At 47.8% G+C, this 27,380-nt stretch overlaps 1 protein-coding gene across 1 annotated transcript; it reads left to right on the forward strand.

The window, feature by feature from the left end:
- Positions 1 to 12,471: 12,471 nt before the first annotated feature.
- Smim35 (small integral membrane protein 35) lies at positions 12,472 to 27,337 on the forward strand. The gene is made up of 5 exons (XM_055622043.1): positions 12,472 to 12,510; positions 12,584 to 12,650; positions 25,026 to 25,142; positions 26,199 to 26,232; positions 27,238 to 27,337. Exons 1-5 carry the CDS (start codon positions 12,472 to 12,474, stop codon positions 27,335 to 27,337), a joined length of 357 nt encoding a protein of 118 aa, XP_055478018.1.
- The last annotated feature ends 43 nt before the right edge of the window (positions 27,338 to 27,380 follow it).

A 27,380-nucleotide genomic window follows, 5' to 3' on the forward strand; every position in this document is an offset into this window, starting at 1 on the left:
TTTTGGGAGACACCTGAGAACCACAGCAGTATGTGGCTAAACCTGTCAGGTATTTCTGGGACCATCTGCTGGCCTTCTCAAAAGAAGGACTAGTACCTGGTCCTCCCTAGATGGTGATTTACTAGTGACTATATAAATTCAACTTCAAGTGCATCTCCTGCCATAGAGAAACACAATTTAGTTATGTAGGAGAGAGACAATAAGACCAGGTACGAGGCAGTTGCAATGATCCAGGTGAAAGATGGAGAAGAGATGAAGATGAAGGCAGAACAATGGCACTCACCTTCACTGCACAGCCTAGCCCCATTTCAAGTGTTCTGTCTGCTCAATTTTGTCTTAAAGACAAAATGATGTCTATATGTTCCCACTTCATAGATATGGGGACTCCAGCCAGTGGCAGGATAACCCAGATCTTTGGCTTGCAGCAGTTTGCTGCACTGCTGGCTGTTGAGAGTTTGCTGACACAGGCTGAGGGGACTTGGCAGCCACGGGGATGACTCAGGCTTCCATCTGGGTGATGGAGTCTGGGGTGGACCATTAACGGATGAGTTCAGTGGTTGACCCCATTGGAGAAGAGAAGCTTTTAGACCGTCTGTGTCCAGGCCTTGGCACGTCCTGCAGATGATCATTTATTGATAATGCTGGTGCCTCTGGCTTGACTGAGTGCTTTTGGCCACATAGTGAGGGTTGGGTTGGGAGGGTGGTGGCTGCTGGCTTCTGGATACCCCTTGGCCTCCATAGGGCTTCCAGAAACACAGACACAGTGATGCCAGGCAAAAGGGGACTCATTTCTCTGCCTAGGTTCTCTGAGTAGACTTCATCTCCAGCCTGAAAGGCCATCAGTGAATACCACTCTGTGAGGGTGATGAGTAGAGCCATCCTGATATACCTTGCTCACATCACCTCCCCCCCCCCTTACCCTTCTGCCTTACCTAGCTGTGTGCAGAAAAATAGACCTTGGGCCAGGATGAAAGACCTTGAGCCTGACATCCCAAGGCCCAGATGTCCTTGGCTCCTCTCCCTGGCTCTGGGAGAGACTTTCACTCAGCAAAAAGCGCTCTGGCTGCTCAAGACCCAATGCTGAGGTGAGGAAGGCTCTTTCCTCACCTCTGAAGCTCCTCAGCAGGGAGAAGAGGGACTTAACACAGACATCACAGGGCGATCCACTGGCAAACGCTAGGGTGAGAACAGACAGACAGGAGCCCAGGGAGCTGCCCCGAGGAGGTAACATTTGAACAGAGCTTAGGAGGATAAATCGGACTTTGTCGGTGAGAAACTGGATACTGGAGAGCTACGCCCTCAGCCCAGACAGGAGGCTGTGTGTGTTTGGAGAATTTGCAATAAATTCCAAAAGTGGCAATTGAGAAACCTCTCTGGGGTAGTCTGTGCTAAGATTAAATAGGCCTGGGAGACAGCTCAGCAGTGAAGAGTATTGGCTGCTCTTTCTGAGGTCCTGGGTTTGAATCCCAGCCCCTGCAAGGTAATTCACAAGCATCTGTAACTTCAGCTCCAGAGGAATCTGATACCCTCTTCTGGCCTCTGAGGGCACCAAGCACACAAGCCAAGTGGTGCACAGACATATACACAGACAACACACACACACACACACACACACACACACACACACACGCACGCACACACACACATGAGCACGCATGCACACATAACTAGATGAATAATGAATGCATGGCCCTGTGATGGGAAACTCACAACAGGCGGATTTGTTTGAAGGCCTTGAGTAGAACTCTAGAACATGTATGTAAACTTTTTATATATGCTAGGAGCCTCCAAGTTAGGATTCTTGATCATTGAGATTGTGCATTGGGAGATGTGTTTATGTACATAAACACTGAAATGTTTATGTACATCTCTTTTCTTAAAAAAATGGAATCCCTTATAAAATATTTATTATTATTATTATTAGTGTGTGATGCTTGTGTATGGGTACACATGCTACAGAGACAGGTGAAGAACCTTGAGGAGTCAGTTCTTTTCAGTCTTTACCTGCTGAGCCATCTTGCCTGTGCCTGTTTGTATACAGTTATTCACTGAAACCAAATAAAGCATTTACGCATTCCTAATGCTTATTGTAGGACGTGTCCCTGGCGCCTACATCTGCCCTCTTGTCAGGGGCTTATTTCTTTGCCCCCTTGTCCTGAGGAAGCGGAGTGTCGAAGCAGCCACCACCAGGCACAGAGAGCTTCTTCCAAGCTTGCTCACCGTCAGCATGTTTCCCATCTCCCTGTGCTCCTCGAAGTTGACTTTCTGTCATTGCATCTGGTTTTAGTTTGTTTAATCCTCCCGGAGTGGACAAAAACACTTGGAGAAGTTTCTGGAACATTCCCAGGGTTACAAGCAGAGCAGCAGCGTGGGTGTGAGCAGACAGTGTGCCGGGGTAAGGTTGCTGCCACCCCCTCCCAACCTGCTCTTCATCGACTTCTCTCTGGAGTCCAGACTTGTAACAATCTAACCACAACCGATAGAAGCTATCCCAAAATGCTTCACGTTATCAAGCTAGTTGGAAATCGAGTCAAAGATCCTGATATTGGGAACACTCACATAGAGATTTACCATTCGGGAAAGTTGGCTAACGATGACGGTAGGTATACACAAAACTTAGACATAAATAAACGCACACGTACTGGTGACGTATGCGCCACCGTGTGGGTGTGTGCGCGTGTGGTTGTGCGTGCGTGCATGGGTGTCTGTGTGTGTGTGATTGCAGAGATCAAAGAAGTCTGGAGACCACAACTGTAGGCGATGAGCAGCTGGCAGGCACTGTGTAAGCGCAAGAGTGACTTGGTTGTTTTTGTTTTGTTTGGAAAGAGCACCTGACTCTGTGTGGAGTGTTTGAGGAGGAGGGTGGCGGCATCCAGGGCAGAATCCCAGAGAGGTTCCCCAAACCCACTGGCAGCTCCCCAGCTCAGGTTAGGAGAACCAGGGTAGCAGAGAGAAAGATGGCTCAGTTGCTGAAGGTACATGCCTTCAAGCCTGATGAGCTGAATTTAATCCCCGGAACCCACAAGTGGCAAGGAGAAAACAGACTTGCCTTGGTGACTAACTCGATTTGGAAAACAAGTGGGGTGTCAGGGGCTACAGGCTGCCAGCGAAGAGTTTCTGTTCTTTATGCCACTGCAAAACTTGGGGCACCGTTTCCTAAGACGGTGAACAGAGGAGAAGGATGGGTTTGGGAGGAAGGTAAACAGGTTGAGTCAGGCTTAGAGAACCTTGGGTGGAGTCGTTCACTCCACCAGGCTTCTGGGTATCTTGTAGCTGGCTTGGGGTAGGGGCCTGGTGACAGAAGCTCTTGAAGAAATGACAGGAACTAGGGGACAGTGGTGCTGTCTGTCTAGACCTCCAGACCGCCAGGACTGGTCCCTGGCCACTCCCCATATCCCACCAAGTGTAGGTACCTCAAGCTGTTCTCTTTGGAATCAGCAAACCAAGCTACTTATCTTTGGGGCTCCAAGCCAGTGCCATTGGGAAACACTAATTGGTCTGGGAGTGTCCTTGGCTGTCATTGTCACAACTCAGATATGCAAAGTGAAAGGCAGAGGAGGGGGTGGGTGGGAAGGCTGTGGTCTGCCCATTGCCAAAGGGGCAGTGGAAGGCAGCTGACTAGGGAGCACTCCACTTGGGTCCTGTTTTGGAGCAAAAAAATATGGGTCTGGCAATTTCATTTTGGTTTTCTGAGTGGAGCTCTGGGTTCAGAGTTTACTCGGAGCTTTGCTTGGAGAAGATCAACAGTTAGAATCAGTGCTGAAGGACCAGTGGGATGGCCCAGTGGCAAAAGGCACGTGCCTTCAAGCCCGATGACCTGAGGTCAGTCTCTGGTACTCAGTTCCATGGTGCAAGGAAACAAACCAGCTCTGCTGGAAAGTTCTCCTCTGACCTCTGTACACACACCATGGCACATACTCACCACACAAATGCGAAATAAACAAATACAATAATAATAATTTAAAAATATGTTAGTCATGATTCCAAGGACCTCTATTGAACTTCTGGCCAGATGTGTGTCGGGTGGAAGGTCTGTGAATTCAGTGAAAGCTGGTGGTTTATCTTATTCCTCCTTGAAAATTCTTATTTGGGAAGGAAATGAAGAGCAATATAGGTACGCAAAAAGGTTAAAAATGAAGAGGGTAAAAAATTTAGAAATAAAGACAGGTAGTAGGAGGCCAAGCATGAAGGCCCACACCTTTAAGCCCAGCACTAACTCTTTGGTGTCTGAGGCCGGTCTTGTCTACATGGCAGATTCTAGGCAAGCCAGGGCTAGATGGTGAGACTGAGGAGCAGGAGCCTACTGAAATAAACAAAAAGAAGAGTGGAATGAAGGTGTACAGAAGATAGAATGTGGAAAGACAAAACAAACAAACAAACTAGGTGTTATCAATTTGGAAGTAAAAACTCAGCCATTCAGAGAAAAGCTGAGGGATAGGGATGATGTGGAGGCTGGGGGTGGGGTAGGAGGGTAGGGGGTGTAGCTTGGATGGATGAAGACCCTGTCCTTCCTTTGTCCATCACACTGTTTCCCATTTGCAAATCTAACACGCTACACAGCTCGAGTGAACCACCCACCGTCATGGCTGAGACTCTGGGAGATGTGAGTATGGGCTGAGATCTGGCAGCTTGGGGTGACTAGTTCTTCAAGGGGCAAGCCTATGACCTAATAATTGCAACATGGGCTGAAGCAAAAGAGGATGAAACAAAGCCCAAATTCATAGCTATTTGACATTTTCTTCTTCTTCTTCTTCTTCTTCTTCTTCTTCTTCTTCTTCTTCTTCTTCTTCTTCTTCTTCTTCTTCTTCTTCTTTTTCTAATGAGCACTTTATTTTTTTAATTTTTCTCTTTTTTATTATATTTTATATTAGTTACACTTTGTTAACTTTGTATCCCAGCTGTAGCTCCCTCCCTCATTCCTTCCCAATCCCACCCTCCCTCCCTCATCTCCTTCCTCCCCTCTCTAAGTCCACTGATAGGGGAGGGCCTCCCCTTCTATCTGACCCTAGCTTATCAGGTCTCTCCTATTTGGCATTTTTACTAGAACATGGTTTTAATTAGCACCAGGAGTTGATGGGGAGATAGGGAGGTGAGAGAGGATATCACACAAGACACAAGACCCGGAATCTCACTGTGGAGAAAGGTCTCAGCTTTCTTCACAGTTCCAGCTCATCATGGAAGTTGGTACCCGGGAGTTGTCTGGGTTCCTACCAGCACCCCAGCATTCCATCTGCCCCGGAAGTGAGGCAGGACTCCGGGAATCCAGTCTGCTTTTCTAGGTGAGGTAGCAAAGGAGTTGAGAGGAGCCACACTACAGGTCTTACTAAGACAGAAGGGTCCCAGGGGCCCGCTGCACCCAGTGCCTGTAATCTGTATGTTTTTAACAGAAGATAGTGGCCCGTTAGCTGTGTCGTGTGTTACTATGGAGACATCCTTTCATGTAATTTCTAACTGAATGCTTTAGGTACTCCGAAGTGGGTTTGAAAGAGTGCCATAGTCCCAGAGGAGAGAAATCATCCTTCAGGAAGCCATCAGGGCTAGCCCTGGAAGCCTGGAGCCACCCACTGTGTGCTGTTCCTTTTCTGTCAGCACAGTCAGACATCATTTTACCCTTCCTAGGTGATACCTACTTCAGAAGCATCGAGGGTCACAGGGGATAGTGCTCTTTGCTTATGTGGCCTTCACTTCACAACAGCCTGGTGCAGAATTCTATTTATTGGGCATAAGGAGTCTCACACCTGTCTTGGGCTAGATGGTCTTAGTAGGGTGGTGGGATTTTGAAGGTCTTTTCAGTTACCTGCCCTGGCTCCTCACCCTGGACCAAGCAGGTGTCTACCAGTGCCAATGGACTCTGTGAGACTGTGTGAGACACACATCAGCTTAGGCCAAGCCCAGACAAGACTCGGCCGGGGGAGGGTCTCATTCTGCTCTGCCCTAGTCCTGCCCTCTTTCCCATCTTGTTTGTGACTCGCCTTCCTTGCCCTTTTGTGGCCCTCACTTCTGTTTCCCTCTTAAGCTCTTTGCTCCGGTTGAGGGCCAGAAAGGGGGAGGGGCTCTGAGAGTGCCGGCCTCTGCAAGTGGATGCACACAGGCACGCATGCACGCACATACGCACACACGCACAATATATTATATGTGTGTGGGTTCAGATGCCATAGCGTGTGTGGAGGTCAAAAGACAACTGGTAGCGGTTGGTTCTCTCCTTCTGCTATATTGGTTCTCAGGACCACACTCAGGTTCTCAGGCTTAGTGCCAAGCATGCATACCCTCTGAACTCTCTCCCATTTCCTTCCTGGTCCCTACAGGCTACCCTGACAGGAGGATGTATTTAGCGCTCCTCCCCAGAGCTACAGGTGGACACAGGTACCCTGCCAAGCACACAGGCTCTTGGATCTTGATCCACTTGCCCTTACTCCAGGAGAGAGGCACCCACCCTGTGTTTTCTCATACTCTTGCCTTCTCAAATGTTCATAAAGTGTGCTTCTGACTAGATAGCTAGTCCAAGTCCAGCCCCTGGCACAGCCTCTCCCCTAGCTGGGCCCTCCTATCTGGAACTGGCTGCCTGACTCTCCAGATCTATACACCCTCACTCCACCCAGCGCCCATCCCAACACAGGACTCTCCCATACACCTGGCCCTGGGGTGCTACCAAACCCAATATTGCCATAGAGGAGAAACCTCAATGGAAGGTGGGGCAGACCCAGCATAAGAAGGCACGGGACAGCGGATCACCGAGGGGCTGCAAGAAGTCCGCAGAGCTCGGCAGCAGCCAAAAATGTGCCAAGAAGGCTAACTTCCCTGCTTCAACCAAAAGCCCCATAACAGGGTAACTGCCCCCATGTGCTTGAGCCTATTTATGCGCCGCTTGGATAGTGAACTCAGGGTCCCTTAGACAATCTCTCTACCACTTGAGCTACAGCCTCAGCCTTTTATTTATCATTTATTATCTTATTTCTAGACAGGGCCTTATTAAGACACCCAAGGTAGACTTTGCAATTATAATTCTCCTGCCTCAGCTTCCTAAGTAGCTTCGATTACAGGCGTGGAAATTCCTTTAAACAGTTGTAAAACATGTTCTACTTAGGTGGAGCAGCTGCCTGAGTAGTGGCCATCTAGCACGATGTCCTGATTAGTTGGCCTTTTGTCAGCCAGTCACAGCGTCGACAGAGTTTGCTGTGGTGCCTGTGCTTAGCCTGATCCTGGAGTCAGTTATCAAATTATGAGTGTAGGTGAGCTGAAGGTGGGCGTAATTCTTGATTTTTAAGATGTTTTGCATTTAATCTCACAAAATAGCCTTACGGCGTCACAAAACTCAGCGCTCAGTGGTCCGCTATCTGGTTCTTCTGCTTTTCTGCCCGCTCCCTCCTTAGAACCACTTTTCCTCCTCTGAAGGAACTGAGTCTCCTAACTTCTCTGGTCTCTTAACTTCAATCTCATCCTGGCTTTGCCTTCAAGCCCCTGAAGAAACCCCATCATTTCCTTGCAAAGTGTCTGTCGCAGCTGAGCTACAGAGCTCTGACCCTGGAGCAATTGCCTCCCATCACAGCAGCCCTGCATCTGGGTGCCGAACTGTCACCACATGTACGTGAGCAATGGCATTATCTATGCCCCCAGGGAGCCCTCTCCATGGTATCCCCAAATCTGGGTTCCTTGTAGCATTCTCTCCTCAACTTATGCCTTAGAGTGGTGTGTCAGCTTCTCTGGAAGAGACCCTCCCTTTGTTTCCTCCACCGGAGAGACCCATATGTAGTGACTCTTGGTCCTTCCTTTCGCGGTCGATTTGGAAAAACAACAGTGTATAACAGCTGAATAAACACAACCGAGGAGGACTCACCCGAAGAGCAATTACAGGAGCTGTGTACCACCTTAGGCGTCTGAGAACGCTTCTCCTTGGGAAAAGAACCAGATCTGCCACTAGAGGGTGCACAGATCACAGAAATGTTTTCTCTTGTGACATGGTGGGAAAGGATGTAGATGGCGTTTTGTTTTTTTTTTTTTTGGTTTTTTTTTGTTTTTTTTTTTTTACAGTGATGGTCTGACTCAGGTTCCTTCAAGAGCCAGGGGGAACAGAGGAAAATGACTAGGTGTGTGTTATGGGAGTCAGGAAGCACCCATAGGAGGTCAGCTCTGAGGGGGGATGGGAAACATTGCCTTCAAGTAGGAAAGTGAGCCGTCCGGATCAAATCTAGCCCAATGTCTTGTTCTGACCAGAGACAGCATGGCTGGAGCGATGGTTGAAGTGTATGGCACAGAGTGAGGCTGCTGGTAGAGTCTCTGGTGGCTTTTTGGTAACACAGGAGCAGGGAGCAAGCACCAAGCCCCCAGGGAAACAGCTGTGGTGGCCCCCTACAGGACTGGATCCCTAAGTTCAGCCTAGCCCTAGAACACGCCCAGGGCGTTGGAGGCGCTGGGGCTGGAGGCTGCCACACTGACCTTAGAAGCCACAGGCAGGAATGTCAAACTTAGGAATCATGGATGGCTTTCCCCTTTCTTCTCCAAGAGCCAATGGGCAAGTATGGAAACCATTCTCTGCCTGGGGAACAAGACCCAGAATAGGGGGTCATCAGGGGCCCCGGGTAAGATGGATACATTTTCATTGCTGCATCCAGACCATGGGATTTTAGAAGCTATGCAATTCAGGCTTCTGAGTGTGTCAGACTCTGTTCTAGTTCCCCAGTTTCTGTTGCTGTGATTAAACAACGAAAGCGTCTTAGGAGAAGGAATGATTTACTCCATCTTAAAGGTTACAGTCTGTCACAGAGGGAAGTCAGGGCAGGAGCTCAAGAATCAGGTACTTGGAGCAGAGACCACAGGAGATTGCTGCTTGCTGGTTCACCCTCTGGCTAATGCTTAGTTAGATAGCCTAGGACCACCGGCCCAGGGAATCATGCTGCCCACAGTAGCCTGGACCTTACAACTATCAACCATCAAGACAGTGCCCTACAGATGTGCTCCAAAGCCAGTCTGATCTGGGCAGTCTTTCAATTGAGTCTCTCTCTCCCTCTCTCGGTTTTATGAGACCGGGTTTCTCTGTGTAGCCTTGGCTGTTCTGGAACTCACTCTGCAGACCCTCTCCTCAGCCTGACTCCAGATGGTGTCAGGCTGACAGTTAAAGCTAACTAGGAGGAATCCCAGAGAAGGGGCTTTGTTGGTTTGTTGCCTTTAATTTCTTGGGGGAAGAAATTATTTAAGCCCCTAGGGGTCGCACAGAGCACAGGAATGGTTCCTTAGGGTCCCACTAGAAATTGCAGATTTTATAGGGAGCCTAACTACAGGGTGCAAGCCACTCAGGTGTGATCCCAGGACTGCACTCTCTCCCTTTCAGTGACTGTCTCTGGAATTAGCCCTGCTCATGAATTTATGCCTTCAAGAAACGTTTGCCTGCACCTGGGAGGGCTCTGTCCTGAGCTGGGGAGACAGGCTTTGGGCACACAGACATGGGTAAATCCATCTCCAGAGAAGGCAAGATGGCTCCCACACCTGCCCTTTCAGGTACAGCATCTGTGCAGTGACAGGGGCCTGCTGAACGTGGCACTGTTGACCCTTTCTGGAGCCTGAGTGCTGGCTTCCTGATGAATGCAGGATATGCTGTGGCTTTGAAAGGCAAGTGGGAAGCTGGATGAAAGGTTAAGAGACGAACATACAGGACACCCTGAACCAAGGTCTTGAAGCAGGATCATGTTTGGCCCATCCACTTTGGGTATGACAGGAGAATGCCAGGCAGGATTTGTGGGATGAGACTGCAAGGCAGAGGAGGGTGCTGGTTATGGGGTTAGGGGGTACACTGGTTTCCGGGCTGCTGTGATGGCTGAGCAAAGAACTTAAGGGAGGAAGAAGCCTTTAATCTGGCTCATCGGTAGAGAATATATCCCATCCTAGTGGAGAAGTCACGGTGGCAGGGAAGTGAGGGGGCTGATCACATTACATTTACCGTCAAGGGAAGGGTGGTGAATGTTGGCACTCAGCTTAAGGCAAGTGTGTGTGTGTGTGTGTGTGTGTGTGTATGTGTGTGTGTATTATGTGTGTGTGTGTACAAGCACACAAAGGCTGGTGTCATAGGTCAACCTCTGGTACCTCCCTCTATTGCTCTCTTTCTTGTTTTCCCTGGGCGCTGGGAATATGAGCTCAAGCCCTCAGGCTTACACAGCAAACGTTTTACCCACTGAGCCATCTCCCAGCCCTGTCCTCTCCTCTTTATTCAGTCTAGGAGCCCATTCCATGGAATGTGTGGGCCACATTCAGGGTCTACCTATATCAGTTAACCCAATGTGCAGGTGTTTGCTCCATGGATGATACTAGATCGTGTCAGATTGGCAATTGATGTTAACCGCCACGGGGAGAGATGATTGTTTTTGCTCAGAGGAGAGGAAAGGCCTCTTAGGGAGGTGAGGCTGATCCAGAAGCATGGGGCGTCTGTGATTTGGAGGATTTTTAATTTAAAATATTTTTTAAAGATTGTTTTTATTTTATGAATGTGTGTGTGTTACCTTCATGTATGTGCACCACATGTGTGTGGTACCCAAGGAGGCCAAAGAAGGTATCAGATCCCCTGGAATTAGGGGTAAGGTAAAGCCACCATGTGAGTGCTGGGAGCCAAACCTAGGTTTTCTTCAAGAGCAACAAGTGCTCTTAACTGCTGAACCATCTCTCCGGCCCTGGCTTTCACATTTTTGAGCGAGGGATTTGCTCTGTAGTCCAGGCTGGCCTGGGAACTCAGTACGTAGGCCAGAGTGTTCTCAAACTCAAGATCTTCCTGTTTTCTGCCTCTGGAATGTTAGGATGACAGACGATCGTCACCATGTTCACCCAATCTTTAGGGGCTTTGTTAGAGCAAGAATAAATACATAATTAGGCAGAGGAGCTTAAAATGTCTGTGTGAGTGAGGGGCCTGCAACCTAGCTTGGCTCATGTTGACCCCTGCTCAACACCGTGGAAGCCACAACTCCCACACTTTCCCTACTGCCTGTAAGGGCTCTGGCCTGCCTTTAAGCATCTTCTTTGCCTGTCACAAGTTTGACTCCTTTGTGGCTCCCATTTGTCTCCCTTCCTGAGTTTTCTGAAACCTGGAGCAGCTGTAGCAGTCAGAACTCATGAAACCAGTGTCTGGGATTTCCCTCCAGATGAGGAGGGACAGAGGGATGATGGGAGATGGGTGGCAATGACTTTTTATGTGGAGTCCAGGCAGAGGGAGCTCGAGTCTGACCCAAACTCCCTGTTAGCCTCTACAGCAACATAACATAGGCGATGAGAATTTTCCTGTCTGCCAACCATTTCTCACACCTCACATCCCAGTATGAGCTAGACTAGTCATGTTCTTTCCGGAGGTTTAGGATTGGCTTTGGAATGAGAGCCCAGCGGGTGCAAGCTGATCATGTGCCCCACCATTAAATGGTGCCACAGCCTCCTCATATTTCCTAGGGCCGGGGATTGAATCCAGGCCTTACTTATGACAGGTAGGTACTCCACCACTGTCGCTTCTCCCCTGATATCCTGCACCTCCTATCCACAGCCCAGCAGTATTCAGGCCCAGATTGCCCGGCTTGGGTGCCCACATAGGAAAATGTGTCACCCTAGGGGTGAAACCACAGATGGCCTTGCCTTGTGAGGTGGAGCTGGCCCCTGCAGTACTGTCTGCCTCTCATTTCATTTAGCCCTTCCTGGGATCCAGGGTGAACTCTCACTTGATTTCAAGTGGGCCCTGAAGCTCAGCACTGACTTCTAGGGTGCCCTCGACGCTCTTTTTGCAGCTGTCGTCCTGGGGACAGTCAGAAACGGGGTGTCGCTTAGTCCACTGGGGCACACTGAGTATCCAGGTGTGTTCGACACTGCTGAGTTGGGCCTGGCTTGCCCCAAGGTCTGTGTGGTAGGGACCGGGCTGGGCTGTCGGAGACCCAGAGCGGGGTAGATAATCCTGTGGCCAAGCATGAGAAGCCGTCAACTTGGGAAGAAGTGTTCACTGTGAATCTGTGAGGAAGAGTAGGAAGCACAGCCTAGCCCTGTAGAAGCAGCTAGGCTTTCTCTGCAGCTTGGGCAGTAGCCGCAGGGGACAGGCACCTTGGACTCACAGGTGTCCCTAGATTTAGACAAAGGCAAGCTTGCCTCCCCTCCCCTCACTCATCTTCAAAAATCCCTGGAGCAAATTCCCCTTTGCTTTGCAGGGGGCAAGAGCTCAACTGGTTCCTCTGAGATTAACCAACAAGGTGCTTCTAGAGTCAGGGTTCTCTAGAAGTACAAGGAAACGCCAGGAGAGGGCAGCCTAGAGAGACCAGCTGGGAGCGGTGGCCTGGGGTTGAATATGCATCAAGGTGCTTGGGGTGGCAGGGAGTGTAAGAGTGTGTAAGTTCTAACTATTCAAGTATTTCCAGATGTTTCACGGCTAGATCCAGAAACCCCAAGGCCCCTGACTCCCAGGCGAAGCAGCCCTGGCCTGTCCTATTTCTGGCAAGGAGCATGAAGCAGCCTGGGTCCGAGATGAGGAAGCAAGGGGCGGAGTCAGCAGTTGCCTTCGAGGTGAGAAGATCCTGACTGGATGCCTACCTCTATGTGCATATCATCTTCCCTAAGCTCTGGTGGGAACTCACAGGAGGAATTGAAGTGTGAGAGCACCCTGGCCATTGAAGCGCCCCCGCAGATGCAGGAGTCTGAGGATGGTAGGGATGGCTGATGGCTGCTGTGAGTGGCTGGGTGCCAGTGCAGGGTGGAAATGCAGGAAGCAGGCGGAATGAGGCTCATCATTGTCTACGGCCAGAGCCAAGATGAGATTTGAGAGGTCGAAAGTATCTGCCTACTCCAGCTGCAGGCACAGGGAATAGAGAAGGGACCTTGGTCACTTTCACGTGCGCAACCTTTGGTCCAGCTAAGTGGAAGCCTGACTCAGCCTCTCAGCCTGGGCTTCCCAGACTGTCACACCTCCTTTAGGCTTAGATGCTGACGATGTTTACGATGTTTACGGGGCTTCCCTTACCTCCTTGCCTGCCCATGAAGGAAGAGGTTTCACAATCCCTCAGAACCCCGGCTTCCTTTATCTCACGTGATCTTCGCCACAGTGCTGTGAGGTGCATCTCACTCACTCGGGGAAAAGAAACGTGAAGTTCGGAGGGGCTCACTCAGACTTGTGTGACTGGTGTGAGATGCAGCTGGGGCACTAGAGAAAGGTCCTCTCAAGGCTCCTTCCTCACAGAGCATCTCTCTATCTGCTCCCAAGAAGCCGGGGACTCCCAAACCCCCCTTCCCCCCCACATGGGGTGGATTGGACTTAGGGTCACTGGATCTCTAATAGCTCCCAACATCCTTTCTCAGCATTCTCTGTGGGAGGGTTGGTGGACACAGGGAAGGGCTGACGGCCATGCAAGCAGGTACAGGTAACACGGATTGTAGTCTTATTGTCACTAAGCCTTTTAGGTCATGTCTCTCATCAGCAAATAACGCTGAGTGTATATTGTAATATTTATGCATGTACAAGTTACTTTTGCCCTTACACACTGATACAGGAAACCATTATAAAGCACACAAGCAAGATGTAAACCAAGATGGCGACGATCAGAGCTTCCATTTATGCTAGTTCCCAGCAGTGTTATCAGGCTCATTCTTAAGACCACCTTTGGGCCACCTTTGGCTAGGGGGTTCTGTGACATTGCCTCAAGGTGTTGAGGCCAAGGCTTGAGCACTCTGCAAAGCCTTGCCCACTGGGCGGCTGGTATCAGGGGCTGCGGTTGGCAACTCCAGTTGTCACCAGATCTCGTGCTTTAGCTGCATGGGGCGTTTACTAGGGCAGCATGCTTAGCTTGGGGACATGCGTAGTTGCCAAAGCACTTGAGGCCACTAACGGTTGTGGCACAGGTGCCGGCAAGGTGGCTTGTCCTGAGGGCAGGGTGGTGTGAAGCAGCCTGGAGCTCACATGAGTCCTACCCCGAGACACGCCACCCTCGATCACCGATCACCAGCTCTGAGCGGCGGCAGCAGCAGCAGCCGCTGCCTCAGGATGTTCGAGATGAAGAGTGGTTCATTTTCTGGATGAAAACTCCTTCCGTGGTCTGTGCTACCTTGTTGGTGTCCATGAAGTAGAAACAAAATAACTCTGTGCCTGGGGGCCATCACAGCATGAGGAACTGTATTAAAGGGTTGAAGCATGAGGAAGGTTGAGAACCGCTGTTCTAGATTCTGTTCTTGTTCTGTGTGTGACTGTCTAGAAATGGTAATTTAAGACCTTTCTTCCTCTCTTTCTTTCTTTTTGAGCTGGTCTCTCACTGAACCTGGAGGTCACTGACTGGACAGCCTAGCTGCCTAGCAAGCCCACGGTCCTCATGTATTTTACCCACTGAGCCATCTCTCAGATCCTTTCCAGAAAATGTTTCCCTCCCACCCAGGGCTCACACTAGAAATGCATACACACACACACACACACACACACACACACACACACACCTTATCATCAGAATTAGTTTCAGATTTTAATCATCTTGATTATAGTGATGCTGCTCCTCTCTCTTTATTTTACCCCCAAGTTTGTGTGTTGGTAAAGTCACAAGTCTAGCAAGACATTGCTGTGATTGCTTATCAGATGTGATCCTGGCTGACACTACACCACTTTGCAACCATCCGATTCCTTTGTGCTCTTTATTGACAAGTGTATTTCCATCTGTTACGGCCCCAACATTGTATTATATATAATTTATCATATGCAACTGCTCTCTATACCCGTGAAGATCAGAAAAATGTACATCCACACAAAAGTTACAAAATTATCTTTACTGGTGTTATAGAGCGTATGTGTGTTTGTTCATGGATTACACAGGTGCTCAACCACTGAGCTCTCCAAGACTCTTGTTCCAGCACCTTGTTCTACTGAGGTTTGAACCCAGGGCCTTCTGCACGTAAAACAGAGGTAATAATTCCTGCACTGTGGAGCTGCTTTGTGCGTTCGAATGATCATGCAGGATCGTTTGCTCTCAGCCTGAAGAAAGCTCTTTCACTACTTTGTATACGGTAGGCTAGCTGGCAACAAATGCAGTACTTTTTTTTTTAACCTTGGAAAGTTTTGTCTTTATTTTTGAAAGCCAGCTTTCGGCAAATGCAGGGTTCTTGTCTGATCAGTTTCCCTCTGAGCACTGTATCTCTGATCTCAGCTGTTTCCACTCAGAAGCAGCTGCTAGTCACGTGGTCCCCACTTGGCTGTGAGTCCCCAGTTGTCTGCTGTTATTGTCTGCGTTTGTTCCTCACGGTTGATTTTTAGCATTGTTTTGCAACTATTTGTCTATTTGTAAATCTTTTCCTTGGAGTTTCCCGGTATGTAAGGTTTGTTTTTTTTTTTGTTTGTTTGTTTTTTTAATGAGCTCCAGAAGGTTTATGCATTTTTTAATATACCCATTGGTCCTCCCTCCCATCCTGACATCACTGTCACACTTGATAGCCTCGGTTTCTCCGCCTCTTCTCCTCATGTGTTCCATCCTGCCCTTCTGCTTGCTTCAAGCTTCCTTATTCTTTATTCTACTCACTCGGATCTACTGTTGAGTCCTTCCACTGAATGATTTCCTTGTGCTTACTTTTCAAGGCAGAATATTATTTCTTTAGACAGGGTCTGCATTGCTGAGGTTAACCTCAAACTCCCAAACACAAAGGATCCTCCTGCCTCCGCCTCCACAGTTCTCCTGTAGTGCCAAGGTGTCTACCACACCCAGCTTCCTTTTCTTCTTTAATCACGTTTCACTTTTACTTCTGGAAACAATTAGGTGAACTATTTTTAAAATCTTTTTTTCTACGAAATCCAACATTAGATAATTCTCTCAGTCTGATTGCCCATCTTATGAGTGCACTGGCTGGGCCCCAGACAGAACGTTGTCGGCACTGTGTTGCAGGGGATCCGGGTCCCGGCTTCTTCCCTTCCATGGCTTTCAGCTGTCATCGTACAAAGTGAGTTTCTGTGTTTTTGGCTGAGCAGTCTGGGTGAAGTCTCCACTTTGCTGAGCTGAGATGAGGGCGGGAGATCCGTGCCTTTCTTACCAGATTCTCACAAATCCAGTCAGTGCTCCCGATGACTATAAAAGGCAAGGAAGCTACTTTTGCCATGATATTGATTATTGCAGAATCCCAGCTGAGAAAGAGGAAATGGACAGAAAGCTTCTGTGACAAGCCCTACGCTCACCCCACCCTCCAAAAGTAACAACCTAGATGGAAAGCCACGGAAGAGAAGTCTTAAAAAGTGTGATAAGAAGTCTGAAGTGTAGCTTTCCACTAGTGATGGCTTCTGGCAGGGTACGGGTGGGAAAGGACTCAGTTTTCTTTAAGGAACTGGCTACCAGGAGTTTGACTATGCTCCAGGGAGGATACAGGCATCACAAACTGGACTTGGTTTTTATTGCTCCTCCTCCTCCTCCTCCTCTTCTTCTTTTTGAAAGAGGCCCCAAGGGTGAGGGAATGTTGGGAAGTGAGTGTGCTCAGGGTTCCTGATGTGATTTTTTTCCAAATAATCAATACAAATATCATAAAAAAAATTCTCACAAATCATCTAGAATAGATGGTTTTTTGGTCTGCTGCTTGCCTGTAGGTTTTAAATGGTTGTTAAAAATTTAAGTCTTATCTGTTTTACTTTGAGCAAACAAACAAACAAAAAAACTTCATGTTTTTGTTCCAGAATCTTATCTCTCCTCCCTCCCTTCCCCTTTCCCCATCTTTCTTCTCCTCCTTCTCCTCCTCTTCCTCCTTCTCATTCTCTTCCTCCTCTTCACCCTCTTCTCTTCCTCCTCTTCCTCTTTTTCTTCTCCTTCTTCTATTTCTTAAATTTTGAATTGTTTTAGTTTAGTTTAGCTTTTTTTTAAACTTTCCCCTTTTCTTCCTCCTCTTTTTCTCCTTCTTTCTTTTTTAAAAAAATATTTATTTATTTATTTTTAATTTTTATTAATTACACTTTATTCACTTTGTATTCCCCCTGTGGTTCCCTCCCTCCTCCCCTCCCAATCTCTCCCTTTCTTCCACTTCTCCATGCATGCCCCTCCCCAAGTCCACTGGTAGGGGAGGGCTTCTTTTCCTTTCTTCCGATCCTAGACTGTCAGGTCTCATCAGGAGTGGCTGCATTGTCTTCCTCTGTGGTCTGGTAAGGCTGCTGCCCCCTCAGAGGGAGGTGATCAAAGAGCAGACCAATTAGTTTATGTCAGAGACAGTCCCTGTTCTCATTACTAGGGAACCCACTTGGATACTGAACTGTCATGGGCTACATCTGTGCAGGGGTTCTAGGTTATCTCTATGCATACTACTTGGTTGGAGAATCAGTCTCAGGAAAGACCCCTGTGCTCAAGATTTTTTGGTTCTGTTGCTCTCCTTGTGGAGCTCCTCTCTCCTTCTTAAGCTGCAAGGTTCTTTGGGATGACCCTGCTTCCTAGCTACCCAGTTACAAGGCTGAAAGTCACACCTTCCCACTAAAGCCACTTGCCAGATGTCTGGCCATTTGACATTTGAGCCAGGTACCCTGCGGCAAAGGTGGCCACCCAAGGCCAATCTACCGTTTCCTCTTTCCTTCTGCTTGGACCCCTCACTCTGTTCTGCTAGAATTTATTCTACACACAGCAGCTAGAGTAGCTTTTAGAAGGGTCACGGTTGGTCACGACTGCACCACTACCTGCTTGAGGGGCTTGCCACAAAGTAAAACTTCTTCATGCAGACTGCAGGGGTGGATGAAATGATCCTTTCATTTTGTTCTCATTCCTTTCTTTCTGTGCCCCATTCCACACCCCGCCCCACTCCACACCCAGCCCAACTCCAGCCAAGGCCACATTGGTGTATGCTCTAGCCTCAAACACGAGCCTTTCAATATTTTTTAATAGCCCATTGTTTCTATTCTCTATTGCAAGCAATTTGTCCGTGTTGTTTTCTGGATCTAAAGTACTACTCTACACTTTTCTTTTTTAAATTCACATTATCCTCTTGGCCTGGCCTATGTATCACACTCAAGGTGGCCTTTTCTAGCATCCTAGACTCCTTCAGTTCCCCTGTTCTGACTCTGATCCCCGGTGCTTCTTCAGTGAGCAAATATGATTCCTAGAGTGATTAACTGACTGACTTCCCATGGAGCATGCTTCAGAGGTCAGGATTCCTCTGCCCTGACCAGTGTAGACTGGGCACAGGGCTTGGCACATAAGAACTCCATACAGACTTTTTGAGCATGTGGACAATGCCCCGTGGGTGCAGAATGTCAGGCTTGGTGTGAAGTTATCCACGGGCTTTGCTGAGAGCTCAGACGGATCCAGAGCAATGTCAACTGAATTTCAGAGGAAAGTACCTCATTTCTACTCATAGTCACAACCTGGCTTAATTAGCTGACAGCCCAATGGACACATATTACAAGGAACATTGTTCCTTGGGGCTATGCTGTCAGAAAGTGGCTGACTCCCTCCCATTTGTCACACTTGTGGTAAGTAACCTGGTAATTATAGAAAGTCTCCGTTTCCCACTTACAGTTCCTTGACATTGTTACCCTTGACCTGGTTTTAACCTACATGGAAATTGTAAGACAGGAAATAAAGATTGAGATGGTGACAATTAAAATTCACTGCAGGGGCTGGCAAAATGGCTCATTTTGCAAAATGTTTGTCCTACAAGTATGAGGACCTGAGCTGCACCTCTAAGACCTATGTCAAAAGAGCTGGGCACGGTGGCCATTGTAATCCCAATGCTGGGGAGGGAGGTGAAGACAGATGAACAGCCAGGCTGAATTTCTTAATGTGCTTCAGGCCAGTGAGAGCACCTGTTGTCAAACAGTAATGAACAACAGTGTGGGGTGGACGGCATCTCAGAAACAACACCCAAGGTTGGTTTCTGGTCTCCATGATTAGACTTTTACACACACACACACACACACACACACACACACACACAGAGAGAGAGAGAGAGAGAGAGAGACAGAGACAGAGACAGAGACAGAGACAGAGAGAAATAAAGAGACAGAGACTGAGAGACTGAGACACAGAGAGACAGACAGATCTCCCATAGGCCACAAGCCACAGGCTGCGCTTTGGATGAAAACAAAGAAGCACACATCTGAGTTAATAAACCAAGGACTTTCTCAGGTCCATGTTCCTGACACAGCTGCCTCAAAGACTATAAATTTGTAAACATAAAACCCTAAATTAGGGTGCTGTAATGGCTTGGCAGGTAAAGGCACCTACGTGCTGCCAAGCCTGATGACCCAGACCCACACTGTGGAAGGAAGAGAACCAGCTCCCGAAAGTTGTCTTCTGATCTCTATACGTATGCTGTGGCCCATGTGAGCACACACACTGAGGTGTAATAGAATGTTAAAGAAAGCCCAAACGAAATGAAACACTAGGCAGGGGCCTCCTGCCTTTAAATTTGTTCAAAATCTGACTTGATGAGAGCTGATCCTTGGTAAGTTTTTTTTTTTTTTTTTTTTTTAATGCAGAAAAATAAAAATAGTGTTTAATTCTACTTTCTGGAAAACTCTTCATTTTTCTGTCGTTAAAGCAATTCGTGTGCATCTGCTAATGAAGTGTAGAGCGAGTGGGAAGATAAAGAGGTATCTGGGCCCTCCCCCGCCTCCCTACCACCAGCCCTTTCTGTGGCCACTGCATTGCTTTCCTTCAGAGTCTTAGGTTGGCCACTATCTCATGGCTGTGTCAAAATACCCAGCAAGAGCAGACGAGGGAGGCAGGGTTTCTCTGGGCTCACAGTTTGAGCCTCTCGTGTCTGTGGAGACATGGTGCCAGCAGGGTGGGGCCGGTTATGTTGTGTCCGAAGCTGGACGTGGAATGATTCTCCTTACTTCCCAGGAAGTACACAGACCGTCTCTCCCATTACATATTTTATTTGGAGTTCTATTCATTTTAGATGGAAAGGAAATCTGGTCCTCACCATTCCATAATGGCTAGAGTGGAAATGGCCTTAATATTGTTTTTACATAATTTATGTAAGAGCTACGATGGGATAGCTTTAAAAAATATGCATAGAAAAGATAAATATGGAATTTGGGAGAAGGATTACTTCGAGGGAAAAAGAAGGAATGACTATTCTAAATGTGAGATCTAAAAATAAATCCCTGAGAATGTCAGGCATGTATAGGATGAAAATGATGTATTGATCCTTTGTTGCTCTCTCCAGCTCTCCCTGGTACTACCCACCACACCTGTCTCTCGACTTCATGCTCCCCCTTTCCTTTTAAAAACCCACTAAGTCCATTTAGTGCTGCCCATATGTGTGGACCATGGCCTGGAGCATGGGCCGCCTCCCAGTGTCCACACCCCCAAAGAAGAACAAGATTTCCTTCCTGAAACTGCCAATAGCTCCTCAGTTAGGAGTGGGAGCTGGCGAGCTCCCTCCCCCACTCCCCGCTGTCTTGACCTTGTGCAGGTAACCACAGCTGCTGGGACTTTATGAGCTCAACAGCCACACCATATCCAGAAGACAGCACCTCACAGCTCCTGTCCCCGTTCTTGTGCTCTTACATGCCTCCAACTTCATCTTCAGCCAATGTTCCCTGACTGAGGGGCTTAATAAAGATGTCCCATGATGGGGACCGGGGAAGAGGGGGTGAGCACTCCCAGTCACTTGTTCTTGGCACACTGCCTAGTTATGGTCTCTGTTTGAGATCTTTCGTAAGCAAGAGTGGCACAATTTTAGAATCTTCGGGGGTTAGAAGCAAGCACATTGCTGCTTACCCTGCTCTTCTGCATGGCTTTGGAGTGAATATTTTATGGTAAGAACTTAGGAGTATAAAAGGGGACCAAGCAGGGAATACCTAGCAAAGGGACATTCTGGAAAAACTGAGGGGTAAATTAGAGTGACTACTGTTTCTGCAAGCAAACTCAGCTGGCACCAGTGGGAATGGGACAAAGATTGAATAAACAGAGATGGAGTCTCCTTTCCTCCCCTTTGGATCTTAGGCTGGTGACTTCTCCGTTAGTGCGTTCCTTCTGTTGTTCTTTATTTTCTGGCCACTTTTCTTTGATAAATCCCTTCAAATTCCCAGTTTCCACAGTCACTACTAGTGCTCCAAACCTGTGAAAGCAAGCCCTGTCCCTTCACGCCTGGTCACCACCCCTTAGTTACTGAAGAGCTTCTGGGATCTCTATCCTCTCTCTCATGGATGACTCTGCTAGACAACTTCAGCTGTGAACCGGATACAGCCCAGAGTCATCAGTGGGAGACTCACCTGGGGATTCCCCAGATCAGATTGGCTTGTGGGCCCTCTCAACGAGAGATTGTCTTGACTGGTGATTGATGTGGTTGGGCCAAGCCCACTGTGGGCAGAAACATTCCTAGGCCTCAGATGTATAAAAAAACTAAGAAGAATCTGGTGAGTGAGCCAACAAACAGCGTTCCTCCACTGTTTCTGCTTGAGTTCCTGCCCTTGCTTCCCTCAGTGTTAAACTGTGACCTGGAAGTATAAGTCAAACAACTTTTGTTCACCTAAATTGCTTTTGGTCAGAATATTTTATGACAGCAACAGAAAGGAAACTGGGATAATGACCTTGCTTCCCTGTTTGTGTTTCCTCTGAAGTTCACTTCTTGCCCAAGCATTTGCAGAAGCTTCCAAACTGTTCTTTCATCTTCAGCATCACCCCTTCTTAGCTTTCTTAACAGTTGGGGTTAGCCTTCCATCAATCATGTCCTTCTATCAGACAACACAGTGTCTAGAAAGGCCAGTGATGTGAGTGGTACATGAAGAGTTAGTGAGAACGTACTGGAATATACTGGTAGAAGGCACTGTGTGAGTCCCCAGGGAAGGGGCCATACTGTGGACAGGGAGAAGGATTTCCTGTATAGCAGCTAGGGTGTGGTGAGGTTATCTGGCCTTATCTCATAGGCCATTTGGGAATCATCAGTAGCGGCTTAGCTAGGTGGGTATCTCACTAGCTTGTTAAGCAGCACAGCTTAGAGTGAAAGCTATCTTTCCTAAGACTGGTGCTCTCTGTAGGGCACTGTGGGTCCCTAGGATCAGGCTCCGAATATTTGTTTAAGACACCACATGTCACTGGGACCAGGTTCCAAATAGTCCTGTCCTGGTTGCTAAAACGTAAGAATTTTGCTTTTATTTTTGGTCTTTTTGTCTTCATATGTTCTCTGCCCAGAGTCCTGTGCTGACTATATATCTAGCTCAGAGGAAAGGCCAGGCTCACTTTGACTTTGAAGCACTATGGCCCCTGCCATCTAATCCATCCCTGCACTCTTTACTACATAGGGTGCCAAAGTCCTCTTGGAACTCATTGCCTCTTCTGTTGAGGACATTTTTACTCTTGATGTCTACCTGGCATTTTTTTTTTCTTATCTCCTTTGGGTGTCTACTCATCAACTCCTTCATGAGGCTCCCTGAGCACTTTACTTAAACTCTCTTCTCTATTCCAACAGGACTTTTTCAAAGCTCTTCTGCTCTGTGTATCTTCCCTGGCATACACCAATGTTCATAAATATTATTTACATTTATTTCTTCTTTAGCTCCTTGGCCATCTCCTTCCACTGGAATGTATGCTCTGTGAGGGCAAGTATTTCTGTCTCCTCTATTTATTTCTATAACACATGTACCTCTGCAGAAAAGATGTCAACAAATACATGTGGAATGGCTGGAAACTTCTTGTGCTGGCACAAAGTTATTCACAGTTCTCCTAACTGGTTCTTGTCTCCATGGAGGCAATATCTAGTTTACTGCTTCTCAGTGTTTCTCTGTCTGCTATAATCTTTTGGTATTGGACACTGGCTAATTCTGGAAGGAGTGGGAATTTGTTGCTTATGGTTTTGAAGGCTGGGATAGTCAAGATAAGGGGCCAAAAGGTTTTGTGTCTGACAAGGGCTGTTTTCTGTGTCAAGAAGGTAGGCACTGAATTCTAAGTAAGCCCTTGCACACTCACAGAAGATAGCAAACGCATTCCACCAAGGCCTTTTGTAAGGTTGCTAATCCCTTCTGAGACATTTGTAATCTGTACGATCCTGCTGTTAGTAGGAGACATAAATCTCAGCTGAAAACTCTTATGTGCAAGAAATTGACTTTTTTGTTCCTAGAATCTAATATCTAGTTTAGTCTTAATTTACCCAGAGGACAGATTTTTCAGCAGTGTTGGAGCTTCCTGTCTTCCCTTGTTTTAGAGGAGTTAGGGAGTCTGGAGAGGTAATGAAGCATCTCTGGCGTCACCAGCTCATCCCAACACCCATGGTGCCGTCCGCAGTGATGGGTTTGAGCATCAGAGAGGCGAGGTGCTGCAAAGTGTCCTGGGACCCCTCTGTGTGACTTCTTTAGGTCTGCAGGAGCTCTGTGACTCCTCTGCCTCTCTTGGTGAGAATATGCCGTTGGTTGTTCCAGCTGTGGCAGCAGTCCCTATGGGGTTTTTTGAGACTCCATTTACACTGGCACTGTTCGGGGTTCTGACTCTCTTCCTGGGACTCTGCTTAGCTCTGGGTTCCCACAATTCTGTCTGGGAATTCTTCTGTCTCTTTGCGGCTCTAATTTTTTTTTTTTTTGGGGGGGTAAAGGGCATGGATCCCTTCTCTATGACTCACAGACATCACTGTAAATGGCTTCATTTATTTTCTTCATTTATTTTCTTCCATAGGCTGGGGACTCTTTTCTAATACAGGCAGGGGGGCCAACCTTGTTCTCACTTCCGGTTCATGCCATGAATGGTTTCCTTTTTCCTATGGGCCTGGGTTTTTGAAATTTATCACTATAAAGAAAGAACCCTCCTTACTACATTTGACAGTCACTTTGTTCTTAGGAGTGGAGAATAATAGCTTATCTTTTTCTGGTTTCGACAGGGTCTTACTATGTAGCCCTGGCTGGTCTAGAACTTGCTATATAGAGACCAATCTTGCATTAAACTCAGAGTCTCTGCCTCCCACGCCCCTTCATGGCTGTTTTTAACCTGGTTATTTTACTGGGAAGAAAGATCGGGGAGCTTGGAAGAGTGACTTGGGTGGAACAAACAGTGAGGTTCTTAACAACACGCTTGCACTGCTTGATGAATTTCATGATGGTAATGATGGCAGCAATAATGGTATCATTAACATCTGTTGAGCACTCTGTATGCTGCGTCCGATCCACAGTGCCCTCTTTTCCTGACATCCCATCCATCATCCCAATAACTGTGCATTTTGAATTAGTCTCAATAATCCATCGAAGCAGCTGAAAGTTAGAAGGGTAAAGAGACTAACAGCTCCCTCCATAAGCAAAACAAACGGGGCTGGACTTCATACACTAGCCTGCTCCCAATGTCTACGCTTAACCAGCACACCTCCCAGCCTTGTGGCAGCAGCGCTAGAGCCTCTGCTCCTCAGGCTATGGGCACAGGGATGCCTTCTACTTCTCCATGATACTTTAACAGCTTCCCCTTCCTTCTCCACCCTGGCACAGGTGAGATGCCCCATGGTGTACCCACCGTGGGCCTCAGAGCCTGGTCACTCTCTCTGCTTCTGTTGTGTCCTCTCATTTCCCTGTGTACTTCCAAACGTTCTTTGGTTCTTTGTCTGCCGCTCTTGGTTTAGCTTTAAAAATAATGTGCACATTTAGCAAAAGGCTCAGACTGCAAAAGAGTAGAAGGAGCAAAAGCAAGCAGCAAGCAAAGTACAAACCCTACCCACTGGGTACATGGGCTTTGCAAAAGGGGAAGAGGCCTTGGATATTTGCTATCGTTTGTGCTCTTAAGGGTCTCCAGGCTGTCCTTCCTGGTCACTATAATTATGCTGAGGCTAGACCTCCCAGGTTCTTCACCAAGAAGGCAGAGCATTTTTTTATTAAGTAGAATACCCATGGTTTCATGAACCTCCCAATTATGAAATGTCCATTGCTAGAGGACTGTTGTTTCTTTGAATTAGCAAGCTGAAGGTACCACGTAAATGCAGTTCTAAAATTCAAGTCTCAGATATTCCCACCACAGCCTGGGTGGCCTGAGCCAGCCTGAGCCAACCAGCTTAGCCTGGCAGGCTTCTCAAGGATGGTTGCTTTGATGGGCAGTGGGAGGGAGAGGAGGGAAATTGGAAGGTGGTGCAGGGCTTTGGTGGAGGAGATGTGAGGATGTTTGGCTTCTGTGCAGGTGAAGACTCCATCAGCACATTGGGCATGATCCTTGGAGTGGGACTCTCACTGCTGCTCGTGTCCATCTTTGGCTACAGCTTGGCCAAGTGGTACCAGCGCGGGTACTGCTGGGACGGTGAGTGAGTCCTATGCCAATCAGCCCCAGATCTGCCTGCCCTTCCTGATCTGTAGATCTGGGAAAGGCTGGGTAGGGAGGCAACACTTTCTTCACAGCAGCATGCAAAAATATTTCCTCTGGCGGTTGCAGTGGTTGAAGATTTGAGTAGGTGGCTGAGCAGCTGAACTGAGGCTTGGATGGAGAGATTAGGGTCTTTATCGAGGGAACGGAGGCTCCTCCCATTCTAAGAACTATTTTTTTAAACACTGCCCTTCTGGAAGGTCCTGGTGCCAGCTAGTTCCTTGTGTGTTAGTCTCTGTCTCTCCTCACCTCCCACCCTGCCACTGGACTCCCAAACTTGCAGATGTGTCTTCTGGAATTTGATGTGGTCTATTCAAAGGGTGAAGCAAGGACAGCACGTTGGGATGCATGACCGAAAAATCCTTCCAGGCTTGCATTCACAATTATCTATTCACCTACCATGTACCAATGTACTTTTCATTGGTATGCATTTTGAAAATTTTATGCAATAAAGAAGTTATGTCCAACTACAGCCTCCATTTTTTTTTTTTGAGATAGTTACTAGCCCAGGCTGGCCTTGAATTTCCTATGCAGCTAAGGATAATCTTGAGCTTCTGATACTCTTGCTTCCACCTCCAAGTGCTGGGATCACAGCTGCACACGCCCACACCTAGTTTATGCTGTGTTGGGGATGGAACCCAGGGCTTTGCACATGCTAGATATGCACTCTACCAACTGAGCAACATTTTGCATTATTATTATCCCTCAGCTTGCATTATTAAAGCAGACAGGGGTATGTAGTGAGATCACGGGGTTGGAACATGGTGGAGTCTGTAGTGAGCCTAAGACTTATTCTTTGGGGGCTCTTGGCTAGAACTGCTCTAACTGGAAGGACATGGAAGGATCTTGGGAACCCTGCAGAGCACCCAGAGGCCAGCCTGTTTATACCATGGGCAGGTCAGGGAAGGGCCAGATGTTCCCAGAGACAAGATAGCCACACACACACACACACACCCCGGAGATCCTAACTCTCTTTTTGGGTTGTCTTTCCAGGGCCTAATTTTGTCTTCAACTTATACCAAATTCGGTGAGTAGGTCCAGGGCACACTGGGTGGGCTGGCACTGGGGGCAAAATGTAATAAACAAAGAACTAGAGACAGAAATGGAACTTACTGCCTACCTTCCCTGGCTCTCTCCAAGCCTCCTAAGCCAACAAGAAATACCCCATTTAGAAAAGTTCTCAGAGTAAAAACATGCCTATACAGAGTGCCACATGAGGCCCTGATGATAGCGATCAGCTCAGCCCTCACACTCAGGAAAGAACACGCCACCCATGCGCTCATCTGTCTACCCACTCACTCACTCCTTTTCAAACTTGCCTACTCATTCATTCATCCACCCACCCATACACCCACCCATTCATCTGTCCACCCATTAGCCCACCCACCCACCTACTTATTCATTCATCTACACCCCACTACTAACCAATTTGTCCATGTGTCAATAACCTATTCTACTCCTCTACCTCCCGCATTCATCTATGAATCCATCCGTTCATGGAGACACGTATGCATCCATGCCTTCATCCGTGCATGCATGTATCTATCCATCTATTCACCCACACATTCATCTATCCATCCATCCGCTCAGTTACTCACCATCCACCTGTATATCATTTTTTTCTGTGTAGTTTTATTATAGTCAGTTTTGTGGTATTTGTTTCCAAGAATACGAAGATGGGTTGGCCTATTCTCTAACCCTCAGAATCCCACTGTCTCTGCTAGAGACAAGCCTGATGGCAAATAAAGCAATCTCAGGCACAATATAGGATTCAGAAAAGAAGAAAGATGGATTTGAGGATCAGGACTCAGATCTCTCAGGGTAAGTCATTTCTCTATTCCCCGCCACAGGACAGGCCTGCTTCTCCTGTGGCCCTAGGAAATGAGATGAATCTTACTCTGGAAGATAAGTCAGTGGCCTAGAGATTGCCTGTACTTCTAGGAACCACTTTGTAGGTTCTAGTCTAGGGAGACAGGCTCCAGAAAGATGCTGGCTTCCCAGTTTCAACATCTCCATTGGAAATCTGTCCCAGGAACCCAAAGGACTTGGAGGTAGGACCACCCTTCACCATTAGTGGCCACATGAGCAGTTCAGATGGCGGCTACATGAAGTTCTCCAATGAAAGAGTCTGATGGAGATGCACCTAGCTTCTGGAGATCAGGACAGGTGAGTAGA

The sequence above is a fragment of the Psammomys obesus genome, unplaced genomic scaffold (genome assembly GCF_907164565.1).
Source record: "Psammomys obesus unplaced genomic scaffold, mPsaObe1.curated_primary_1811, whole genome shotgun sequence".
Lineage (NCBI taxonomy): Eukaryota > Metazoa > Chordata > Mammalia > Rodentia > Muridae > Psammomys > Psammomys obesus.